The 22,747-nt window shown below is 35.0% G+C and overlaps 1 protein-coding gene across 1 annotated transcript; it reads left to right on the top strand.

Annotated features, from left to right (window-relative positions):
* Window positions 1-347: 347 nt before the first annotated feature.
* On the top strand, window positions 348-22,249 carry LOC136806130 (small ribosomal subunit protein mS29-like). The gene is made up of 14 exons (XM_067062697.1): window positions 348-434; window positions 1,399-1,456; window positions 2,137-2,226; window positions 3,672-3,773; window positions 4,132-4,231; window positions 5,303-5,395; window positions 5,866-6,002; window positions 6,368-6,448; window positions 6,836-6,906; window positions 7,363-7,438; window positions 8,134-8,199; window positions 11,586-11,687; window positions 20,839-20,947; window positions 21,835-22,249. Exons 1-14 carry the CDS (start codon window positions 409-411, stop codon window positions 21,918-21,920), a joined length of 1,197 nt encoding a protein of 398 aa, XP_066918798.1. The 5' UTR covers window positions 348-408; the 3' UTR covers window positions 21,921-22,249.
* Window positions 22,250-22,747: the final 498 nt, after the last annotated feature.

Genomic DNA, 22,747 nt, shown 5'->3' with positions numbered 1-22,747 from the left:
TGACCTTTATACGGAATTATGATTTCATGAGTTCATAATTTCTTTGTTAGTCGATGAGAGATTTTGCCATTGAGAATAAATTATACTGGAAATGACCTATGAGATGGTTTGAGATAATTGATATGAATTTCTATATTGGGCGAGTACTATAATCCAAAAATGTTGCGTGTTTTTTGGCCTACCCGGTAAAACCCAGCATAATAATAGACAAAACTAAAATTCCAGTACGCCGAAAATTATACCATAGTTTAACTTTCTTTATTTTGATTTATTTTTTTAAGACTAAGTAAATTTTAACCAATTCTGACCATACCGTATTGATTGTTATAATTTTCATCTCTGTTTCTAGAAAATTAAAAATATACAATAAAAGGATAACTTTGGATGTGACAGAATCATAACAACATAATGTTTGGCTTACAACCAGTTTTATTGTAAGTGAAGATTTATTTCACAATGACATTTCTTCATCGGAGTCGTTTTTTTTTTTTACTACACGTTTGATTTATAAGTGCTTTCCCCTTCGGGGAATTAACACGCTTACCAGACACTGCTAACCCTGCACTCGCGACATGACAGTTATTGGTATAGACGACGATACTCGAATTACACGGGAATATACATATTCGCAGGTGTTGAACCTATGAGTATCGTCACCATACTACGTGTAGTGCCTGACATAGTCCCCCATACTCTTTTATCAGAGTGATGGTACCCAGTCCCCCTCAAAAGGTCGGTCACTGGGCGAAATAAGAGATTTCCAATCCTGGATGATATTTCCATATAATTTTCTAAATATGGAAATATGACTTTTCTATATTTCTAAGTTGTGGAAATATATTTCATGATATTTCCAATTCTGAAATTCATTGAAAATATGATATTTCAGATTTGGAAATATTATGAAATATGGTATTTCCACAACTTTGGAAATATAGAAAAGACATTTATTTCCATATTTACAAAATTATATGGAAATATTATATTTTCAAGACTCTCTTATTTTCAAGATTCTCTTATTTCACCCAGTGGATGGGTTTTCATTGAAGTCTCAATTTCTATAGTTTGTATATAGATATAGATCTATTTGAACCTTTTCCTAGACCGAATCTTGATACTGAAAGTATTTTTGTATTACTGCAGAATATAATAGGTCCACAGTTCAAATGGATCATGGGTAATCAGGACTGATTGCGCCCCGGTTTCCCGTTGGTTAGACGCAAAAATCTTCAAAATTGTTCAGAACTTTGGACCGATAGTAAGTCATCATTATTAGCGCGAAGTAGTCCTGATTACCCATTACGCTTTGCTACTGTGAAATAGCCTATACAAATAGCCTATACATACACTGTTGCACAGTGAAGCCATTCTGAGTGTTTTTACTTTGTAATTTTCTAGAAGAGCGTCAAGGACGACATGCAACTGTTTGGCCAAATCAAATCATATAAAGAGAAAGGTTTGTCAATATCAAGATTACTTCAGGACCACATGTTTCAATATGCCCCCTTCACCACAAGACCTCCACTATAGTTTAAAATATCACAAGATCTTGAAGGATCCTCCCAGATCTTGCCAGAGATCTTGACAAGAATTTTGACCAGGGCTTTTCAGTACTCTTGTCTCCCGAATAGACGTCCCCCCGCTAAATGTTAAATGAAAAAAAATCCATCCCCCGCTCCTATTAAGACCCCGCACTAATTAAATTTGAATAATTTAATATTTTATTACAGTGTAGATAGACCTTAAACTTGTTAAAATCTTCCTTTTTGTTATTTTTGGTTCTTATTTTACGTGTTCATTTGTTAAAGTTTCTTTTGTTGTTGTTGAAATTGATATGATATCAGTTTAAAAAAATTCTGTCTTCAAATTACTTCCTCCCCTCTTATTCCATCCCCCCGCTTATTAGAATTTAGAAAATTTTCCTACCCCCCTGCTTATTCGGACCCCCCCCCCCGTCTATTCGGGAGACAAGAGTATTGATCCATGACCTCCAATCATAAGATCTGATTGCTTTGCCGTGCAGAAGTATTTAGCTATCAAAGACGCCTATTATACTTTTTCTTATTTTAGCTATGTCTCATGATTTTTCTTCGCTTGTACTTAAAAAGACTTCTTTAAAACATTTCTAACTTATAGGTTGTGCTACGCACCCTTGCTACACCTGCATTGAAACAAAACACGGATGAAGAAAACTCGATATCGGTTTTACACGCTGCCAGTGATCCAGTATGTTCACATTTGTTTAAGATTAACCATTACACTCTCCATACCGAGTGTTTTAACAGTCCACCAAACCTTCATAATGTTCTTAACTTGTTCTTAAATATTTTGGCCATTGAAGTCTTTTGTTTCCATATAGTTTGTTCTTACATATTAAAACTTGTACATCTAAAGAAGCCTTAAATACCTACCTTATCGGCCCTTTTTACGCCGGCCCTAATTTAACGCCGGCCCCCTTTTACGCCGGCCCTTATTACGCCACAGCCTGGTTTTGGGCTTACGCCGATTAGGGCCGTAAATAACGCCAAAATTTGCTAGAATGGCTATTTATGCTTCAATTTACATAAAATATCATTTTCAGTAGTAAACTGTTGAAAATTCCATTTGCGAAGTTTTAGATATGGAGTAAAACAATGGATAATTTTTGTCTTCGAATCATACCTAAAATCCTTTAAATTGAGAAATAATGATAAAAAATTAACGCCACTTTAAAGTAAAATTTGCAAAATTTTGGCCTTTTTTACACCGGCCCTTTGAACACCAGCCCTTAATACGTCAAGAGCCTACCAATAACCCCAATAAGTGCCGGCGTAAAAAGGGCCGAAAAGGTATACGACTTATACGCTTTATATATAGTACATAACTAGACGGTTCCCGTCGTCGCAAACGCCGGTTAACGGTTTTGCTTGCGCATCAAAAGCCTTTAAAATACTATAATGTGGGTTAATTCCTGACATCGTTTTGGCTTAAAATGCCAAATACATAATAAAAAATATACTTCTAAACTTTCTACATTAGTCAAAATTTTGTGTCTGTAAGCCTCGATGATATGTCTTTTTAAGATAACGGAAGTTTGTGTTTAATGAAATGCCATAGTGATCCTGTCAAAATTATCGAGGGTACCCGTCGTTGCAGACGCCCAAAGGTGTCTGAGGTGGTGAGAGGGTTGCTTCTAGGAAAGAAAAAGCCTTAGTTGTGAAGGAGAGGCTCGCGCTTTGCGATTGAGCACTGAAGGTTTTCCCGTTTGTTGGCTTCGCATGCGGACAGCTTAAGACCGGCACATATGCAATGCAACCAACATTGAAACCTTTTTAAGTTGCGTGTGTTGATATAAAATAATTCGAAATCGTGCAACAAAAATGCCACACCATTTTATTTGAAACTTTGTGACGTCGCAGTACTTTTTCATGAAATTGACGTCAGAACTTTTTTCGTTTACAAATAGCAGTGTAGAGTCTTCTTTAGTCCGAGTTTTCTACGCTTGTCAAACTTAGCGCGAGACTTTTTGTATCGAAGGTGGATAGGTTTTCCAGCCGCGGCGTTCAAATTTTAGAAACCTTAACATATGCTACTGGGCTAGCGTTACAGACATTTTTCATAAACTCGTTTAGTATAGTAAGATATACCGTGGTTTCGCAATTAAAAGTTTCTTATTTTTATTTTTCTTGCAGACAAAACATACAAATGACGATTATCTCAAATTTTATTCGATTGACAAAAAGATCATTCAAAATAATCTCAGTGAAAATGTTCCCAAGAAGTTTAAAGAACTGGTAAGTATAATGCTCATTGTCATTATTGTAAATAATGTGATGCCTTTTTTGATCAAAATTTCCCAATTATTATAATGTCCAACTAATAATAAGAGGGTGGAAGATGAAAAAATCGAACTTTTCGCCTCACTTTATGTTTATAATCTTTAAAAAAATCCCTTCACTGTTTTACTATGGAAAATAAAAACTCCTAAAAAACAAAGTTTTTACAAGTGTGGATTTTCATGTTCCATGAAACATGAAGCATGATTCATCATTGTCTTAAATTTCAGCTGTATTTTTATATTTCTTGCAAATTTAGCTCAACCGACCTCCTCATTATTAAAGTTTGATCTCTTAAGTTTTCTTTCTTTTATAGTCAAAAGCTCTGTCAGAGCACACCTTGATGTTGAGAAAACCTGCTTTAAAAATCATCCAACAACTGGAAAACACTGATACGTCAAACAAATACGTTATTTGTAAGATTGCTATTAATTAACTATGGTTGACCTCATTTTAATCACGCCATTGCATTATGGTCATTATTATCTTGTATCGCATCGTTGTGAAACGAAATCATTTTCTATTTGGTATTGGGCGACAAAGAAACAGAAGTACAGTAGTGTCTCTTTAACTCGAATCCCTATAACTTCCACGTCTCCTTAACGTTCATTATCTTTTTGATCATATCTTCATAACTCAAAATTCCCATAATTTTCGAACAAACTAGTGTTCTCTGTACCTGTCCGAGTTATGGAGACTATACCTTATCGGGGAAAAAAATTAATGTCGGAGTTTTATTTAGTTGGGTTTTTTTTTTCGTCGGGGAAAAATTTCGTCACCTACAGGCATTTTCGTCACTTTCCCCCGACCAAAATTTCAAATTCGTCACTTTTCCCCGACGAAATTTAGAATTTAATCACTTTTACCCAACTAAATTGTCCAAATGAAATGGCTTCCTTCACTAGCTTGAAAAAAGATCTTGTACGTTTAAAGCACTAATTTCGGTTAATAAAGGTGTAAAAAATTTAGATTTTAATTTTGGTTGGGGTTTAAAAAATCGGGGAAAAAATTCGTCGGGGGAAAATGTCGTCACCCTCTCAAATCACTTTCCCCCGACATTTTTTTCCCCGATAAGGTAACTGTGTATACATCTTGATTCAGTACAAAATACAAAACAACATTGTATCATAATATGTGTTATGTTGTTTGTAACCATCGCATGATGGATATAATTCATATATAAAATATAGAACTCCCCAGGAAATTTCCGTTCTGCCCACTTCTCTAATCTCAGTCGGCGCCACAATACGTGGCATGTGATATTAAGGCAATTTGATCTGTCTAGCCAAGGTGCAGTACACAGTGTTGATGAGGCCCAATAAGGACGAAACGCACAATGCTGCTTTGTCACCCAATCTCCTAAAAGAAGATAGCGGGAATTTTACTAAGCTCTTCACTTTATAATATAATTTGAAATCTTATATCATAATACTTATTATGTTGTATGTTATGATTATTGACAATTGTTTATCTCACCTTTTTTACAGATGGCCCACAAGGATGTGGGAAAAGCATGTCACTTCTACATGTTTTACATTATGCTATACAAAAGGATTGGGTCATTGTTTACATTCCTAATGGTAGGTTGAATTATATACCATCATGATGATGTTACCTCATGTTACCTGATGTTATACTTTTTGGATAACCATCATTATGATGTTACCTCATGTTACCTGATGTTATACTTTTTGGATAACCATCATTATGATGTTACCTCATGTTACCTGATGTTATACTTTTTGGATAACCATCATTATGATGTTACCTCATGTTACCCGATGTTATACTTTTTGTATAACCATCATTATGATGTTACCTCATGTTACCTGATATTATACTTTTTGGATAACCATCATTATGATGTTACCTCATGTTACCCGATGTTATACTTTTTGGATCATGTTTTGACGAACTGTAGGATTTTCGGATATTCTTAGATTTTTGAAGTTTTAGACCTAGAAATGTTCTTTAAAACTTGTTCTTAATTTTTTGGCCAGCGAAGCCATATGTTCTTTTATTAGTTATATTATGTTTTCGTTTTTTTCAGGATTTCGTTTGGTGGATAGTCAAACAGCAACAGAAGTTCAGCCCTGCCAATGGCGTCCAGGGAGATTTGACCAACCGAAAGAATCGCTCATCTGGTTAAATTCTTTTCGACAGTTGAACTTCAATTACCTTCAAAATGTAAGCATAATGATACGCCTGTCAACGCTTGAATTTACAAGGAAATAACGTCAAAATTTATTGTCTTTGGAGATGTCAGTGCAACGACTTCAGACATTTTGATGCCATTCCTTCTTGGTAATCTCGAACCCAGTCTCCTCACTTTTTCAAGGGTTTGGTGCACCAGTTTTATTTTTCCAAATGAAATAACTTACGAGGCTGGAGCTATGTAATATATATCATAAAACCTTCATTATTCTTGGCTATCTTAAATTTACTATTTAACGGTTAGTTTCTTTTTCTTACAGGATAACTTGACCAAAACTTTAAGGCTCGGCATTATTCTTAAAAGTTAAAATATTGTCTCGATTATTTTTTCTCTTTAGAACTCGACAACCCAAGAATACAAGTGGGGTAAACGAGAAATGACTGAACAAGGACGACCGTTGCTCGAATTAATTGACCAGGTACGAACGTTAAGAAATCTCTTTTTTTATGATTTAGAATTCATTTTTTAGATTTTTTCAATCATTTTATACTTATAAGGGGTCGGCTTTTTTAACGAGTAGCACCGACCGTAATTGCTGCTGAAACCTTTGAAAATATCTTTAGCTTCAAAAGAAAAGTCCCTTGTTATGTTCTGATGCTAGTCAGATTTTTTGGGGGTATTCTTTTAATCCGCCTCTTTATTCCTATCCCCGGGTACCTTAGAGCAATGAAATAGTATGCAGTTTTAAAAGGGCGCGTAAAAACTTGTTTTACCAAGGTTTTGTGTACATAATAGCCTGTAAGCAGAGTTGTCTCTGAATTTTTCTTCCACTTGAAAATTCATTTCATTTCTTTCTTTTTACCAGGGTATTAGTCGAAGTTTGTACGCCAACGATGCCGTTGGTGCCATTTTAAAGGAGCTTCGTATCAATACAAGGTATATTTTGAACTATAGCTTTTAGGGAACTAATTTTCGCGAAACTTATTTTCTGCTTTAAGGGTTTATAGCTCGAAAATTAACTCTGCAAAACACAAATTTCACTAGAAATCCCTGACTACGCTTTGGACAACAACAAACACTGAATCTTGAACGCGAAACTTAGGCCATTTTTTAAATATCGCACCTTGTCAAATAGCAGCAGTTATTAATTTACAATGGCTTTGTAAGACCAAGCTACATAATACAAAAAAATTATGGTGTATTTTTAGTTAATGCAACGATGTAATATTAAAGGTTTTGTTTTTAAATAAAAGTAATACCGTTTGCTTACTCATCAATTTTAATTCACAGGCTTTGCTTATATCAGTATAATATGACATTAGGCAGACACTGTCCTGATATGAAATGGGAACTCTTATGTAAAAATGAAACGTTCAATTTCTTTCTCGGTAGTACAAACATCTTGTTCGCTGTAGACTCCTTCAATGGGCTATATGAAAGATCTTCACACAAAGTCGATGGTAAAATGGTATGTACGAATGATTCATTTCCTTGCCGCCGTAGATAGTGCCGCCCCTTTAAATTTAGGGTGGGCTTCAAAATCCTCAAAATTGTCTACTAGGGGGAGAGAAGTTCGTTAAAGAATCTCATTTCTTTTGAAAACCCGAATTTAGGGCAGGCTCTAAAACCCTCAAAATTGTCTAATAAGAAAAGAAGTTAGTAAGAGTAAGAATGATATGTTTTAAAATGCGTTTCTGTTATATTTCTTTACTGTCATAGATAGTGCCACCCCCCATTAAATTTAGGGCGGGCTCCAAAATCCTCAAGATTTTCTACTTGGGAAAGTAGTTAGTAAAAGTAAAGACTATAACTTGTTTTAAAGGGCGTTTCAGATATTATATTTTTTGAAAACCGGCTAGAATCTTTAAAGTTAAAAAAAAATTGTCAGTATCGTTTCCTTCGAATAATGATTTTAAAATTGTAACGGGAAAAATATGTAAATACGATTTAACATTAGCTTTTAGGGCTCGGCCGTTTATAATTATCTCCCGAAATCTCAGGCTGGTATTGTTCTTAAGATTTCAGCTTTGGGAGCTTAGAAATTTTTTCTAACGAAAAAAACGTTTCGAAAAAAAAATCGGCTTCAGTTTCGTCAATGTTTTGAACTTTTGAAAAAAACTTCTTAAAATCAAAACTAATTCCTATTTTATTTAATTTTAATAGGTGGACGCCCAAAACCTTTCGTTGGTTCATCATTTCAAAAAATTGATGTCACCCTCTTATATTTTGGTAAGTTCACGCTGTATATTTACAAATTCAGTTTTCCCAATTTTGAACCTCTTTTCAGAAATAGAAATAGGACCCTATCAAACCATATCTTTCCTTTAAAATCTATGCAAACACTGGATTGGCATCAATTCCACTGAACTCCTATAGCTAAATTATCCGCAATCTTTGATAGAGTCTCTTGAAAAGTGGTACCCTAATGGCTGCACTACTCGATGTCGGTCCATTTTTAACTGAAATTTTCCGCTTAAAATTTATGTCATTTCACCCACATTGATTAGTGCTCCCATTAGTTTAAAAAAAACTCCGATTTAACCTTTACCACGCTGAGGCCGTAAATTTACGTTTTAAGCTATAGCCGAGGCCGTAAATATACGTTTTTCGTGCGGTTTTAAGAAAAGTCGCCCTACCGCCTTAAAGACGCCTTTAAATCCCGGGAAATGTCTTATATGACGGAGAGAAAATGTAAACAAACAAGAAGCCGAAGCGGCGTGAAGGCCCAGCTGACGTGGCAATAACCAAATGTCGTTTGTAACGGGTACCTTGAGAGAATCAATGTTTGCGGAATTGTATTTTTGCAATTTTAGGGTTTAAAGGAAACATCGAGTCTTAGAATCCTAATGCACATTTTTGGCAGAGATTGAAATACGGAACATTGAACATTCAAAAAGTGAAAAAAGTGAAAAATGAAAAGAAAGAAACCAGCTGCGCTGGAAGGTCAGGGGAAGGTCAGCAATGATAAATGATATGCAATATATGTATATAATAGATTTGCTTTATGTTTTTGTTACTGGTATGAAAGAAAAAATCGGTTTAAATAAATTCACAAACTTCAAATGTCAAATGTTGACCGTCAAAGTTCAGAAATATCGATTTAACCCGTAGCATCATGAAAAACATTCCAAACTTATTCAAATTTACACATGAGCTGTATTTTAGTATCCTTTAATGAATTACAACATAAGTTTACTTGATAAAATTATCTGTCAGGTTTGAAAAATCCAGCCACCGACCGTTTAGAGCGATAGATCCAAAATTGTCCATTTTCACGGGTTGCACCATGAAAAACATTCCAAACTTATTCAAATTTACACATGAGCTGTATTTTAGCATCCTTTAATGAGTTATAGCATAAGTAGTTTACTTGAAAAAATTCTCTGTCAGGTTTGAAAAATCCAACCGCCGACTGTTTTAGTTTATTTTTAGAGTAATAAATCAAAAATTGACCATTTTCACGGGTAGCATCATGAAAAACATTCCAAACTTATTCAAATTTACACTTTAGCTGCATTTTAGTATCCTTTAATGAGTTACAGCATAAATTTACTTGAAAAATTCTCTGTCCTGTTTTAAAAAAAATCCAGCCACCGACCGTTTAGAGCGATAAATCCAAACTGACCCTTCGGGTCACCATCATGAAAAATATTCCAAACTTATTCAAATTTACACATGAGCTGCATTTTATTATCATTTAATGAATTACAACATAAGTTTACTTGAAAAAAGTCTCTGTCAAGCTTGAAATATAAAACTCCAACATCCAAATGCTCCCACTTGCTCCCTGACCTAAAAAATACTTTGCCATAAAGAGAATGTAATTTGACTTTACTACCAATTCAATCCAATATAAGAGTAGGTCAAACATCGTGCGGGTAGGCGAGGCAAAAATTCTAAATCGGCCGCTGGTCTAGCCTGGACTACTGGACTTGTTAATCTATTGCGCGCTCAGGCTCCGACAAAGCCAAAATCTTTTCGTTCAGTTGCTTTTTAAAGGCCCACTTGCGCTGCGCGGCTGGGCCAACTATTTTCAGTAGTTTGAAACCACCTACTTTCGATTTTAACTGTCAAAACAAACTGGAAAATCAGGCAAAATATTCTTTGGGAAATTATGAGCTCATTGACTGCTGTAACTAACTTTTTATGTTGATTTAGTGGAAAATGGTTTGTTTTATTGGTTGGAAATGTTATGTATTGCTTGTTTGTAGTTTAGTCAGTGTTTGAGGTAAGCTTCTGATAAGGCTGCAAAGAGTTTCAAAGTGTATATACTATGTTATTTCTATTGCTTTCATGCTGGTTGATGATAGGAAAGTCATTTTTAGCTGTTTTTAGTGATACTTCCCATAAAAATTACCTCGAGGGGCCTCTGCCTTACGTGCCTCTGATTTACGTGGAAATTTTCTCGAAAACCAAGGTTTTCTAAAAATGAATTTCTGCCTTTCTAGTAAAGGTATGATTGTGATTTTTTGGCTAGCAGTTGTAGTTATAATGGTGGAAACAATGAGCCAGAAAATTATGGTATCGCAAATGTTCTCCCCACTTTTTTTTTAACCGGAACTTAAAATTTTGAAAAATATGGCAAATTGCGTTTTGAATTTTTTTCAACTCTAAAAAGCAGAAGACTACTGTGTCACAATTGATAGAGGAAAATCCTTTATTTTAACATTTTTGGAAAGAAGGATAGTTGGGCTTTCCAGAATGGGCTTATTTTTTTGAATCGGTTTAGTAGATCAAAAGTTATGACAGAAAGCGTAAAACTGTCATTTTTCCCAAAACGACAAGGCGTGCACGGGGTGAAGTTCCCAGAGAGAAGGCGTGGTAAAGGTTAAGATTTTTTTTTATCACCAAAAATAAAATAATGGGTGCAGCTTTATTAATGTTTACAATCTCTAAAGAAAGCATCATACAAAAGAAATCCTTTGCAAAAGAAAATCCAAAAGATACCACCATGTGCAAATAATAGAAAATTACTCAGAGAGTGGGGGTCGGTACTAGAATCTCAGATGAGCACTAAAAGAGTTTCTTTTGCATACCACCATCCCAGTTTTGAAAAGTGGTGTATTCTAGTGCAGATGTACATTTAAACACAGAGACCACATTATTTTGTCTTTTTGAGACCACTTTTTCTAAAAAATGTTGATTTTCGCCATTTTGTGAGCATTTTTGTCCATTTTCCTAAGAAAACGGGTTTTTAGAGTCCGCCAAGCCTTAAAATATTCTTAACTTGTTCTTAATATTTTAGCTAACGAAGCCTTATGCTCTTATATAGTTTGTGGTAATAAAAAAACGTGTAAGATAAATATAAACGTCAATATCTAAAAAAGTTTGGCGTTTTGAAGCAGTAAATATTTAATCAATATTAATATTCATCTATGTTTATTATATTTTGATTTTTGGAAAAAAATAGGGTCGACCCGTAGAGCTATAAATTAATTTCGTTTCGCTTAATGAAATAGACAAAGGTTATTTTTAGTTATCTTTTGTCATGGAACCTTTTAGCTCCCTGTAGAACCTACATAATTAATTACACAATAACATAGAAAACTATATTTACAAAGTGTCCGTTTTTCTGCTTTTCATTCAATGTATATGGTAATTCCTTTTATCTTTAGGGCGACAGAAGCTCGTATGTATTCGCCTTATCGCAAAGTGGACAATACATGGGAACCAAATTAACGGACCTTCTCGAGCAAGACTTACTGCTGAATAATGAGGTGAGATAATGATACTGGGTTTATTTACTATTTACTGTGTGTATACCATACACGTTTTTTTATAAGAACATACATAAGCATTCAGATGTTCTTAACACGTTGTTATTTTGACCATTTTGTGAGTATTTTTGACCACTTTTCTAGGAAATAGGGTGTATTGAGTCTACAAAGCCTTAAAATGCTCACAAAATAACTTGCTCATAACATTTTGGCCATCGAAGCCTTATGTTCTTATATAAAAAACGGTTATAGGTACTTAAATTTTTAAATTCTTTCTATAAAGCATTGGTAAAAGATGTTCTTTTTTGGGGAAATATATATTTTCCCAAGGCGACTGCTTGATAAAATCTCAATCGTTAGGTACATTTGAGCCGACCCAAACTACAGTAGAACCGCAAATTAGCGGACATTCTAAAAGGTGGACAGTCATTATATGTCCTGTCTTTTCATGAAGAAAGTCTCCGAAAGGCAAACACTTCGATTAGAGGAAAGCCTCTATTGTACGAAATGGTCAAAAGATCTGTTATTCTCCTTCCAATTAGTGGACCTTGAAGGGCAAACTCGATTAGGTAACTAAAGTATGTGTTTCACAAATACTCACAAAATGGTGAAAATAAGAACATGTTAAGAACAATTTTAGGCTTAAAACTTAAAAAGTTAAGAAAATCCGAAAACTTCAAAAACCTTGGATGTTCTTATAAAAAAACGTGTACTTGTTTAAGCCATCTTTTTGTGTCTTTGATTCTTTATCTCAAAAAATAATTTAAAACTAAAAAAATGTAAAATTTGTGACACCCTTTTGAGCCCATAATTCAAAAAGTCTTTAAAAGGTGGCCACCTTTAATACACCTTTTCGACTGTAGTCGCGCGGTTAGGTGCCACTTTATATTTAATTATCCCCCTAAACTCGAGCCAATCCTTTTTTTACACCGTTTTCTATTGTCTAGGTGTGAGAAAAAGACTGGGACGGTTTTAGGGTGGTAAAACGGACAAAAAAATGCCCGCGCGGCAATTGGCGGCGGACACAAATCCGTTTTCACGGTGGTTCGTTTCATCGAAAATATATGTTCCAATGTATTTTATTCACATATCAAAGAGTTAATTTTTTCGATGAGCATTTTGATAAACACAGGGCTCATATGATCTTCTTCCCATATTACAAAATGTCCATCTTTGTTTACAAATGGAGATTCTTTCGCATCGTTGTCAAAAATAATTCTGATCGCATCGTCAAAAATAAAAGAGGTTTCCTTGTAAGAAAACACCATGTGGATCTGCTTGTCGCCTTCTATTTGTTCTATATCTTCTTGTATTCCACTTTCCGAGTTCAAATCCTTCGTCAATATTATCTTTTCATTGAATCTTAAGAGGTATGGAACCCAAAACGGGTACCTCGAGCCTTTAACCTTTAATCCATAAAGTATAATAAATAATAATAAATCGAGATATTATCAGAGTCGAAGTAATTGTGGAGGACTTCTAACGTAAACAAATGTGGAGGCTCGTACCGATTATCATCTGAATTTATTAACTTAACGCCCCACACAAAGATATTGATTAAGCATCGCGACTCAATGTGTGTTTGATAGTATTGTTCATACCAATTGTGATTAGGATTATAGACAAGGACTCCGGATTAAAAAAATCAGCATCAGGGTTTGTCCGAATGAAATTCTGTCGTGGCAACCATTTTTCATTTTGCGTGCAAAAAAACCGAGAAAAAAGACTTTTGGCAGAGTAAAATAATGTTGTATTTGCCTGGCTTCTCTTTTAGTTTGTCTGCAATGATCGAAGTGTTTTTTGGACCTACCTCCGGGTACCCCGGTGGAGGTTCTATAAATTAACCCATGTCCGTTCGTCCGTTCGTCTGTTACCAGCTTTTCTCAGGATTGGCTCATTAGTTTTTTCAGATTTTTTGCACAATGATGCAAAATGGCAATGCCCAGAACGTGACGAAGCCTGATTTTTGAGAAAAAATTTATTTGGGCAAATTTGGGCCAAAAACTGCCTAAAAATAGGGTTTTTTGGACTTTGTAAAATCCTGTCATTACTTTTTTCTGATTTTTTGTAAAGATGGAGGGCAAGATTCTCTAAAGAATGGCTGAAGTGGTTTTTCCTGGAAAATTCTTATTCGCCTTAAAAGACGGATTTTCGTATTTTGGGGAAATTCCCTTTAACCAAATAAGAAAATATAGCTTTTCTCAATGTTGACTCATAATTTTTTTCTGATTTTTTGCACAATGAAATGATGCAAAATGGCAATGCCCAAAATGTGACGGAGCCAGATTTTTAAGGAAAATTTTTTTGGGCAAATTTGGGCCAAAAACAGCTTAAAAGGTTTTTTGGGCCTGAATGGTTTAAGTGATTTTCGTATTTTGGGGAAATTCCTTTTTACCATTTTACATTATTCAACACACAAGCTTTATTTTTCCATTCTGAATTTTTGTACAATTTTTTCTTATTTTCATCTGATGTTAATCATTAGGTAGGTCCATTCAGCATGTTGCTTGTTTCTTCTTCTTTTGGGTAATAAGAGAAACTTAAGAAAACCAGGTTTTGTACAATTTTATCGTTAGAGTGAGGTATGTCATGTAAAAGATTGACAATGTGATGGTCATCTGTGGCCTGCCACTCTGTTTCAATAAACAGAACATAATTCTCGTGTGTTTGACGGATGCATCGGTTTTCAATGGGAAAATATAACCATACTTCAACACAACCCGTTTCAAGAAGAGCTTTTATCAAATACCTTAGTTGCATATCTAATTTCTTAAGTGTTTCTACGAAGGCTCGAGCTTTCCATCCATGTTAAATATCAATATGCTGGACGACGGTAATGTTTTTTCTTTCCACGCACAACAATGATTCAGAAGTAATCGAAGAATTTTGTAAAGCAATACAAAACAAGACGACTTATAGTCGAAAATTTCGCCTTTTGTACGATTATTAAATAGATAAAATAAAGAATTAAAAGTCAGAATCGAATAGACGAAAAAATTACAGTAGAGAGACATGTCTGGTAAAGTTTAAAGAGAGCAAAATAATCAACACAAATCTTTTTATACTTACTAGTTATACTAGAACAGAGATACTAACTAGAACCTTAAGATTTTCGTTTTCTCAAAATTCATATACACACAAAATTATCTTTCCTACAAAATACTACTTTTAATTAACAAAAAATAAATAAAATCATTCTGTTCTATTTCAGAACAGTTAGACTTGATAGACTTGATCTACTTTAGTCAAAGAGTCTGGCTCTGACTCTTTCTGTTATACTATTGTCGCACACGGTGATTTATGTGTGGAACTCCCTGGATATTTCACCAGACAGTTTCACTAAACCCCGAGGCGCAGTGTACCCTGAAAGAGTACAATTTAAGAAGATAGTAACTGGACGATAGTAACTTCGATCGAATGAATTTTATATTTACATAAAAGTGATCACTAATATTTCAATAACTCCAAATAAAAAGTCGATAACACGATAATATCTCCAATTGATGTTATGGAAGGTTCCAGATTTAAATCAGTAACAAGTCTCTTTACTAATAGTACGGTTCGTAACTCTCTAGCTTTCCAGCATGTTTCGACTCTCAGCACGCTCTCCGACTCCAATAATGATTTTGTGATTCCGGTATTTATAGTTTTTAGTTCTATAAGTATTTAGAGGACTGGATTTAGAGCCTGGGATCAATAGTCACGTTGGTTTAGTTGTCCGCGTCCATTCATTTGGTTGGGATTGCTTCCTCGATCCCAGCTCATAAATCTTTCAGTGTTGTGCGTAGATTGATTCAGTCTCTTGGTTTTGTTCTCGATTATCTCAGTGTGTCAGTGGTATGTAAGATATTAGTCACGCTTGGGCTAACGGGGTTGCAGTCCGTTTTCCTCGATGATCTTCATGCGTAAATCTATTCAACGTGAGTGGTATATGATAATTTTCCATTGACTGAATGCTGGTAGCTAGAGAAGGTCTTTTCATGGTCTATTCCTGCGTAAGCACGTTGGACTTGAATGGATAATGTAGATTGTTTATTTTGGGATGAGTGATGTTTTCTCAAAATATCTCCACTGTCACACTATTGACCAGATGGGCAGATAATACCTGCAGACCCCTTCTATTAAGTGGCATAATGAACTTTTTGTAGAAAAAATGTTTGTTTTTTCATATTTGAGACATTCATTGTCCTTTTTCTTTTGGAATGTGATGTAGAGAATTCCCCCCTAGTGACACACTGTCATATTGAATAGGCCTTTTACTACCTAGTTAGGATGTCATGTTGAATAATTAAAATTCCAGCATCAAAACAATGATAAGAAACACAAATGTACACTTAATAAAATAATTATGCATTAATGTGTCAATTTTTTATAATGCTGGAGTGTTTAATTATTCAACATGACATCCTTAACTAGCAAAAGGCCTTTATATAATGAAAAACTCAAGCATCACAACATGCCCCACAGTAAGTTAGTCTAATGTCTAACTTACTGTGGGGTACTTTCTGTTTGAAAAAATAAGAAGCTCCAAATCGCTGATTTTTACTGTTTATTTCTTGCTTAGCAGTCAGAAAAATAAAAGATCTTTTGTCAATACTCCTTTAGGCTAACACGACTGCCTATTGTACTTATATATTACGAAAGCTTAAATTTACCTCTATACTTAGTAAATGCAAGTAAAACCAGCAGGAAATTAGATATTACCTGATGTATAAGTTTTGTTCATATTGGCTATGAAAGGGTTTTATTTCCGTCGTACGGAGCAAATAATTTCTGGCCTGAATGGCTGGAGTAATTTAATATGCAGAATTGGGTCAATAGGTCATAGGTTGACGCGTTTTTCCAAACAACTATCAGACAAATCAACCTTCCTGTTATTCATATCTTCAAAGAAGGGTGACAGAATTAGATGAGGGGTGTCGACACAATAGACCAGCTTATGGTAACACACGAAAGCATATTTAGTATAAACACGTGTAACTAGATATTTCCTTATTATTGTTTTAATGCTGGATTCAGTGGAGTTGTTAATTATATAATTGTTTGGGATAACGTGACTACCTATTGACTCAATTCCGCATATCTCACAGCTCTACTCTACCATTTTTGTTTTGATTTAATTTTGTATTTTATTGACCAGCCGAGTTGTTCATTTGAGGGCTATGCATGTTAACCTCCACTGATGCAAGTTACCCGATCTCACGGTACCTGCTCCATTACGAAAATAAAACCCTAATATTTGAGCTAATATTTTATTGAGCAATGTGCAAGAGGATTCGCAGCCTTATGACATGCCAATTTAGGAGAATGCTAGCGTGCCAATTTCTTGCTTGCTTGTTTTACCTGCATCTATATGGACTTACTAAAAAAGTGTGGAGCAATTATTCTTGCAATAGACCGCCGCGTTCGCCAAAAGGAGTATTCAACATGGAGAACATTGCGTCCTACACAAAAGGTGTTTCTTCTATCACTTCGATAGACTACGTATTCTTTCCTACAAAAAAATAGAAGATCATACCTGTGTTGTTGTCGTGAAGTGTATGTGGTTCTCAACTTCAGTTGAGCTATAATCTGAGAATGTCTGTATGTATGTCTGTATGTATGTATGTATGTCCGTCCGAAAACTTTAGGGCAGGCTGGACACTTCAAAAAAGGTCGGATTTGGCTGAAATTTGGCACACTTGTTCCTTGGGTGAATATCTGGGGGTGTTTTTTTCATTTTTTGAAAATTTTGATTTTTGGGGCCTGGGGACGAGTTTTTCGCCAAAACGAGGCTAAAACTTTGGGGCAGCCTGGACACTTCAAAAAAGGTCGGATTTGGCTGAAATTTGGCACACTTGTTCCTTGGGTGAATATCTGGGGGTAGTTTTTTCATTTTTTGAAAATTTTGATTTTTGGGGCCTGGTGACGAGTTTTTCGCTAAAACGAGGCTAAAACTTTGGGGCAGCCTGGACACTTCAAAAAAGGTCGGATTTGACTGAAATTTGGCACACTTGTTCCTTGGGTGAATGTCTGGGGGTGTTTTTTTCATTTTTTGAAAATTTTGATTTTTGGGGCCTGGGGACGAGTTTTTCACCAAAACTTTGGGGCAGCCAGGACACTTCAAAAAAGGTCGGATTTGGCTGAAATTTTGGCACACTTGTTCCTTGGGTGAATATCTGGGGGTGTTTTTTTTTTTTTTTCATTTTTTGAAAATTTTGATTTTTGGGGCCTGGGGACGAGTTTTTTTTCACCAAAAACGAGGCTGGCAGCTTGGAGACTTTAAAAACGGTCCGATTTGGCTGAAATTTGGCACACTTGTTCCTTGGGTGAATATCTGGGGGTGTTTTTTTCATTTTTTGAAAATTTTGATTTTTGGGGCCTGGGGACGAGTTTTTCACCAAAACGAGTCTGGCAGCTTGGAGACTTTAAAAACGGTCGGATTTGGCTGAAATTTGGCACACTTGTTCCTTGGGTGAATATCTGGGGGTATTTTTTTCATTTTTTGAAAATTTTGATTTTTGGGGCCTGGGGACTAGTTTTTCGCCAAAACGAGGCTAAGACTTTGGGGCAGCCTGGAGACTGCAAAAATGGTCAAATTTGGCTGAAATTTGGCAGTAAACAGTAAGTTTATATTGTTGTATGCAAATTTTTTAATAATTATGTTTCATCTTTTTCAGAAAATACACTCTTTTTGGATACACCAGCAAGCAGCTCTTCTTTTTCCGGCAACGTAGCGCTTACTAAAAAAAGGAGACTTCTAGAATCAATTACTCCATCATAAATTACTAATCAAATGAGTTTTTTCATAACTTTTTCATATAATTTTTTATTTTTGCTTAATTTTTTAACGATTTTCTAGCGAATATTTCATTCAATTAGAAAGTATATTATCATCATGTTTTTTCGGGAGTTTTTTTAATATTTTTAAATTTTCAATTCTTCAATAGTTACCCAGTAACAGTAAGTTTAATGTACCAAATTTCAGCCAAAACGGCCAAAGTATGGGGACAAAGTATATTTGCTACCTAATACTAAATATTTGAAATGTTACAATTGGGCCTTCTAATAACGGGAAAATCTGAAGTTGAGCCCAGTGCGGTGCGCACGTTCGACTATGGAGATGTTCGAAAAGTATACTTTAAATCTATGTCAAGATCCCTAGCACTATAATAGTTAATTGGTGCATTCACTAACTACACAAACATAAAATACTATGTACAACTTGAAACGAATATAAATCTCTTTAAATACTCTAAAAAAAATACCAAAAAACATTATAATGATACACCACTCAACTCAAACTCGAGCAGCCATTAAAAAAACTCTCACGAGGAATGTTTACAAATGCTTGGTTACGTTAACTATGCATTTTGCGGTCTCAAAACAGTAGGTTTTATCTTAGCAAGTGAGTCCATTTTTTGAATCTATTCCAGAATATTCTAGAAGTTTCTACGCTTCTACACCGTGTTAGTTATACTTTCGTTTTCTAATTTTTCTTCCGATATCGCCGCCGCACCATGCCTATCGTAATACTTTCGCTAAGGCGAAATTAATAACACAAAAACTGATGTCAAAATCTTCATCCTATTCAAAAGACACTAAGGCTATATTTCAAGTCTATTTTTTACCAACACTCGGCCTTTCTTTCGAGAGTACAAAAAGTGTTTAAGACTAAACGGTTGAATCTTGACTTTAAGTATATTAGAAATTGTTTTAATTAAATGAAGTCTGATGATATTGTTGTCAGGACAGCTTTAAAGGGTAAAGTCCCTGTATCAAAGTCTGTACCGAATTGAGGTGTTCTATTAAAGAACGGTCCCAAAAAATCGGCAGACCGTAATATTTCAAACATTGCTTTTGAGGGGAACAAGATACTAAAAGTAGTAATTTTGAGCTATTTGATGAAAGTTTTCTAGAATCTCCTTAACTTCCTTGGCAGCTAGGGTCCACATTAAAGACAGACTTTTTTTCTAAAAAAATGATGAATCTACCGAAAGTTATAAAAAAGATTGGTTTTTAATCCACTTTTTTTCTAATCATTTTTTGCATCAAAATTGTTTAAAGTTTACTAGTCTATGTCGACCTTATTTAATAAAAACATTTTCTAGTATACTTTAAGCATAGTAGCGGTCTTGCTGAATTTTCAAACTTATTTAATAAAAACTTTTTCCAAGAGTAAATTTGTCGCCCCTCGAGTGTTTACTGTAGTATGTGTTTTTAGACCCCTCTTCCGTCACCGAGCTTCTTATTATTGGCTAGAATTTTAGTTTCATGGATTGCCTGCGAGTTTAAGTAGAGTCTAACAAAGAGGGTATACCACTGGGTTGCTCATTAGCATCATCCAATGTTACGCATAAAGCAATTACAGTGAAATCTTCATTTCCAGACTGGACCGCTTCAAACATAACCAATTTGTTCAATGAAACTTTGAAGTGTTTAAGAAATATATAGTTTAGATAAAATCAATACATAATGTCTAATCTTTTAAAGTCTGTGACCAGTTTGACCATCGATATACACTAGAGGAGGAAAAAGTAGGGTCTTGGCCATTTCGTGCACAACACTTTGTCCGCTAATTTAGTGTCTGTCTTTTGGAAACTTTTTTATGAGAATTTGACTAGGAAATGACCGGGTAAAATAGAATTGTCTGCTAATCAGAGGTGTCCGCCTTTTAGAGTGTCCGTTGATTGAAGTTTTTACTGTAGTTCTGCCTGGACTACGTGCTGAACTAAATCCCCTGTTTGCAGTTCAAGGATAATTACATCAAAAAATAAAACCGTATGAATAATTAATTACACACCCTTCTCACAGACCCAGTTGGATTTTTTCAGCCAGTTTGGATAAAAATAACGGGCTGAAACTCGATAGGGATTGATATTCTCATTTTTTTTTATGGCTGGGAATTTCAATTCTTTTGTTTTCAATTTAGAAAATTCGGTGGGGATGGGGGAAAATAGTGAATATTTTGCTATGAGAGGTGCTTTATTTGATTATTTTCAGTGGGGATAAAAATTGGATGATAATTTTCCACCGGGGACGATTTTTTAACCGATTTTTCCAGTGGGAAGCGGTCTCAGTGGGTCTGTGAGAAAGGGGTATATATTTCGAAACATTAATAATGGTATTTTTATCCTTTTAATTTTTTTCAATATATTTTATCAAAATGTAGGCGTTGGAAGACCTTGGTGACTTTCATCACATTAGAATGGAGAATTACAATCAGCGAGAATTTGAAGCCATTATGAAATTTTACAAATCTAAAAACTGGTTAACGAGAGGTGAGAAAGTGAAACTTTAATTCCTTTTTTTTTTTGTTCGCTGTCGTTGTTTTTTGCCATGCTGAAGGCCAGAAAAGCTTTACCGTAAACAAGTTGCTGTCCAAAAATGAAATTTTCCTGTGCACAAAATATTATAGTACCTAAAATAATTACATAAGAAGCGCTGGGGAGGGGTTACTGCAGATTGTTTTCCCCTCAGTGGACGCAGACCTGAATTAGCGGTCGCAGGCCTGATTTAGCAGCCGAAGACCTGAATTAAAAACCGAAGACTTGGTCGAATCCTTTTTTAACGGCCGAAGACCTGGAGAAAACGAATTGTGGAAATTTAGTATAATTTTTTTTTATAAATCAAATCAAGATTTCTATATGATATTTCAATTAAAATAGTATTGAAACCAAATCAAGTTAAAAGATTTTAAACTGGAAAGAATGAAAATTAATACCAATAACTCGTCTCGAACTATCCACCTTCCGTTCTCGATACCACTGCAATAACCACTGAACCATCGCAACTGATGCCTTGCCGAGTGGTACAAGCTACTTTAACTAACTCTAATTTATCTATCAGGTCTTCGGCCGCTAAATCAGGTCTGCGTCCGCTGACGAAAAAAAAAATTGCGGGGGTATCGGGGTAAATTGGTGTCGGGTATGTGCGAGTCATGAAGATCCCACTTTTAAACCATCGAAAATCTCTAAAAGGGGAAAAGAAGCGATAAATTAGCAATTGATTCTTTGAAAAGGTTCCCAAAATTACAAAATAATATCAAAAATCGACTTCCTCAAAGGGTCATAAAATCTGGTAATTTTGTCTCTTCACACCTAGAGAATCCATTACTTATATCTTTAGTACGTAGCATTAAAGACTTTTTTCCCGCTCTTTTTTTCAGATTTGTCAGACAGCCTGTTGAACGAGGTGCATTTCTTAACTGGTGGAAATGGGACTAGTGTGTCAAAATATGCAGCATTTATTTGAACCAACACCAATAAGGTCGACCAGAACCTGATTGTGAAAATTTGTATCTGAGATTCAAAACTAACAGGATATTCCTAACAGGCAGTTGATTTGAATTGATTATTTTCATGGCTAAAATACACTTGTTACTTACCTAGAGACGATGTAATGATATCAGTGATTAGGATATCTTTGCACAAAAACTGTTCCATTGGCAGGTTGCTGGTGAAGAAGACTTTAAGCTTAATCCACAAATTTTTTTGATGAATTTTTTGTTGCCAGTAAATTTGTTATCAAAACTGGTGTCTCTTTAATTTTCGTGGTTTATCGATACCCAAATTACAAGCTTTACAACCTGTATCACAGTCTCCTGGTACGTTGGCCCTTCCCTTGAAAATTGAAAAAATGTACTTTCCTTTCTCCCCCTGGCTTATTGCGCCAAATTTTTCTGTCCAAATCCTTTTGTCCCCCCCCCCCCCCCCCCCTGAATTTTCGAAAACAATTTTTCCTACCCTTAGCCAATTTTCTTGGGGGGGGGGGTAAATATCTGTTTCTAGGGGAGTATACGAGGCTTGAAAAAAGCCGTGGTTCGTTATACCGGTTAAAACATCCTAAGATCCTTTATGATTAAAAGTGTTCATGAGAAAATTTGAATTTTAGAGTTCTACAGCCTGGAAACCCAAAGAAGCTGCTATAAAAATTCTTTTGGGAAAACTTCATCATTAATCAACGATTTCTATACTTGACCAAATTAAAAAAAAATTCATGTCACGTCTCGCACAGGATGGGTCTACTGCTTTTCTTCTGGTATGACGTCATCAGCACAAGTTGGTTTTCTATCGTCTCAG

This window comes from Clytia hemisphaerica, unplaced genomic scaffold, assembly GCF_902728285.1.
Source record: "Clytia hemisphaerica strain Z4C2 unplaced genomic scaffold, Clytia hemisphaerica genome assembly, whole genome shotgun sequence".
In the NCBI taxonomy this organism is placed as follows: domain Eukaryota; kingdom Metazoa; phylum Cnidaria; class Hydrozoa; order Leptothecata; family Clytiidae; genus Clytia; species Clytia hemisphaerica.
This window is presented reverse-complemented; position numbering and strand designations above follow the sequence as displayed.

Bases quoted from the DNA above. Each gene is read 5' to 3' on its own strand.
- LOC136806130 (XM_067062697.1), top strand. From the start codon at position 409: ATGTTTGGCTTACAACCAGTTTTATT. The intron at 6,449-6,835 runs GTACGAACGTTA...TCTTTTTACCAG, and splicing joins TGCTCGAATTAATTGACCAG to GGTATTAGTCGAAGTTTGTA. The intron at 6,907-7,362 runs GTATATTTTGAA...CTTTCTCGGTAG, and splicing joins GAGCTTCGTATCAATACAAG to TACAAACATCTTGTTCGCTG.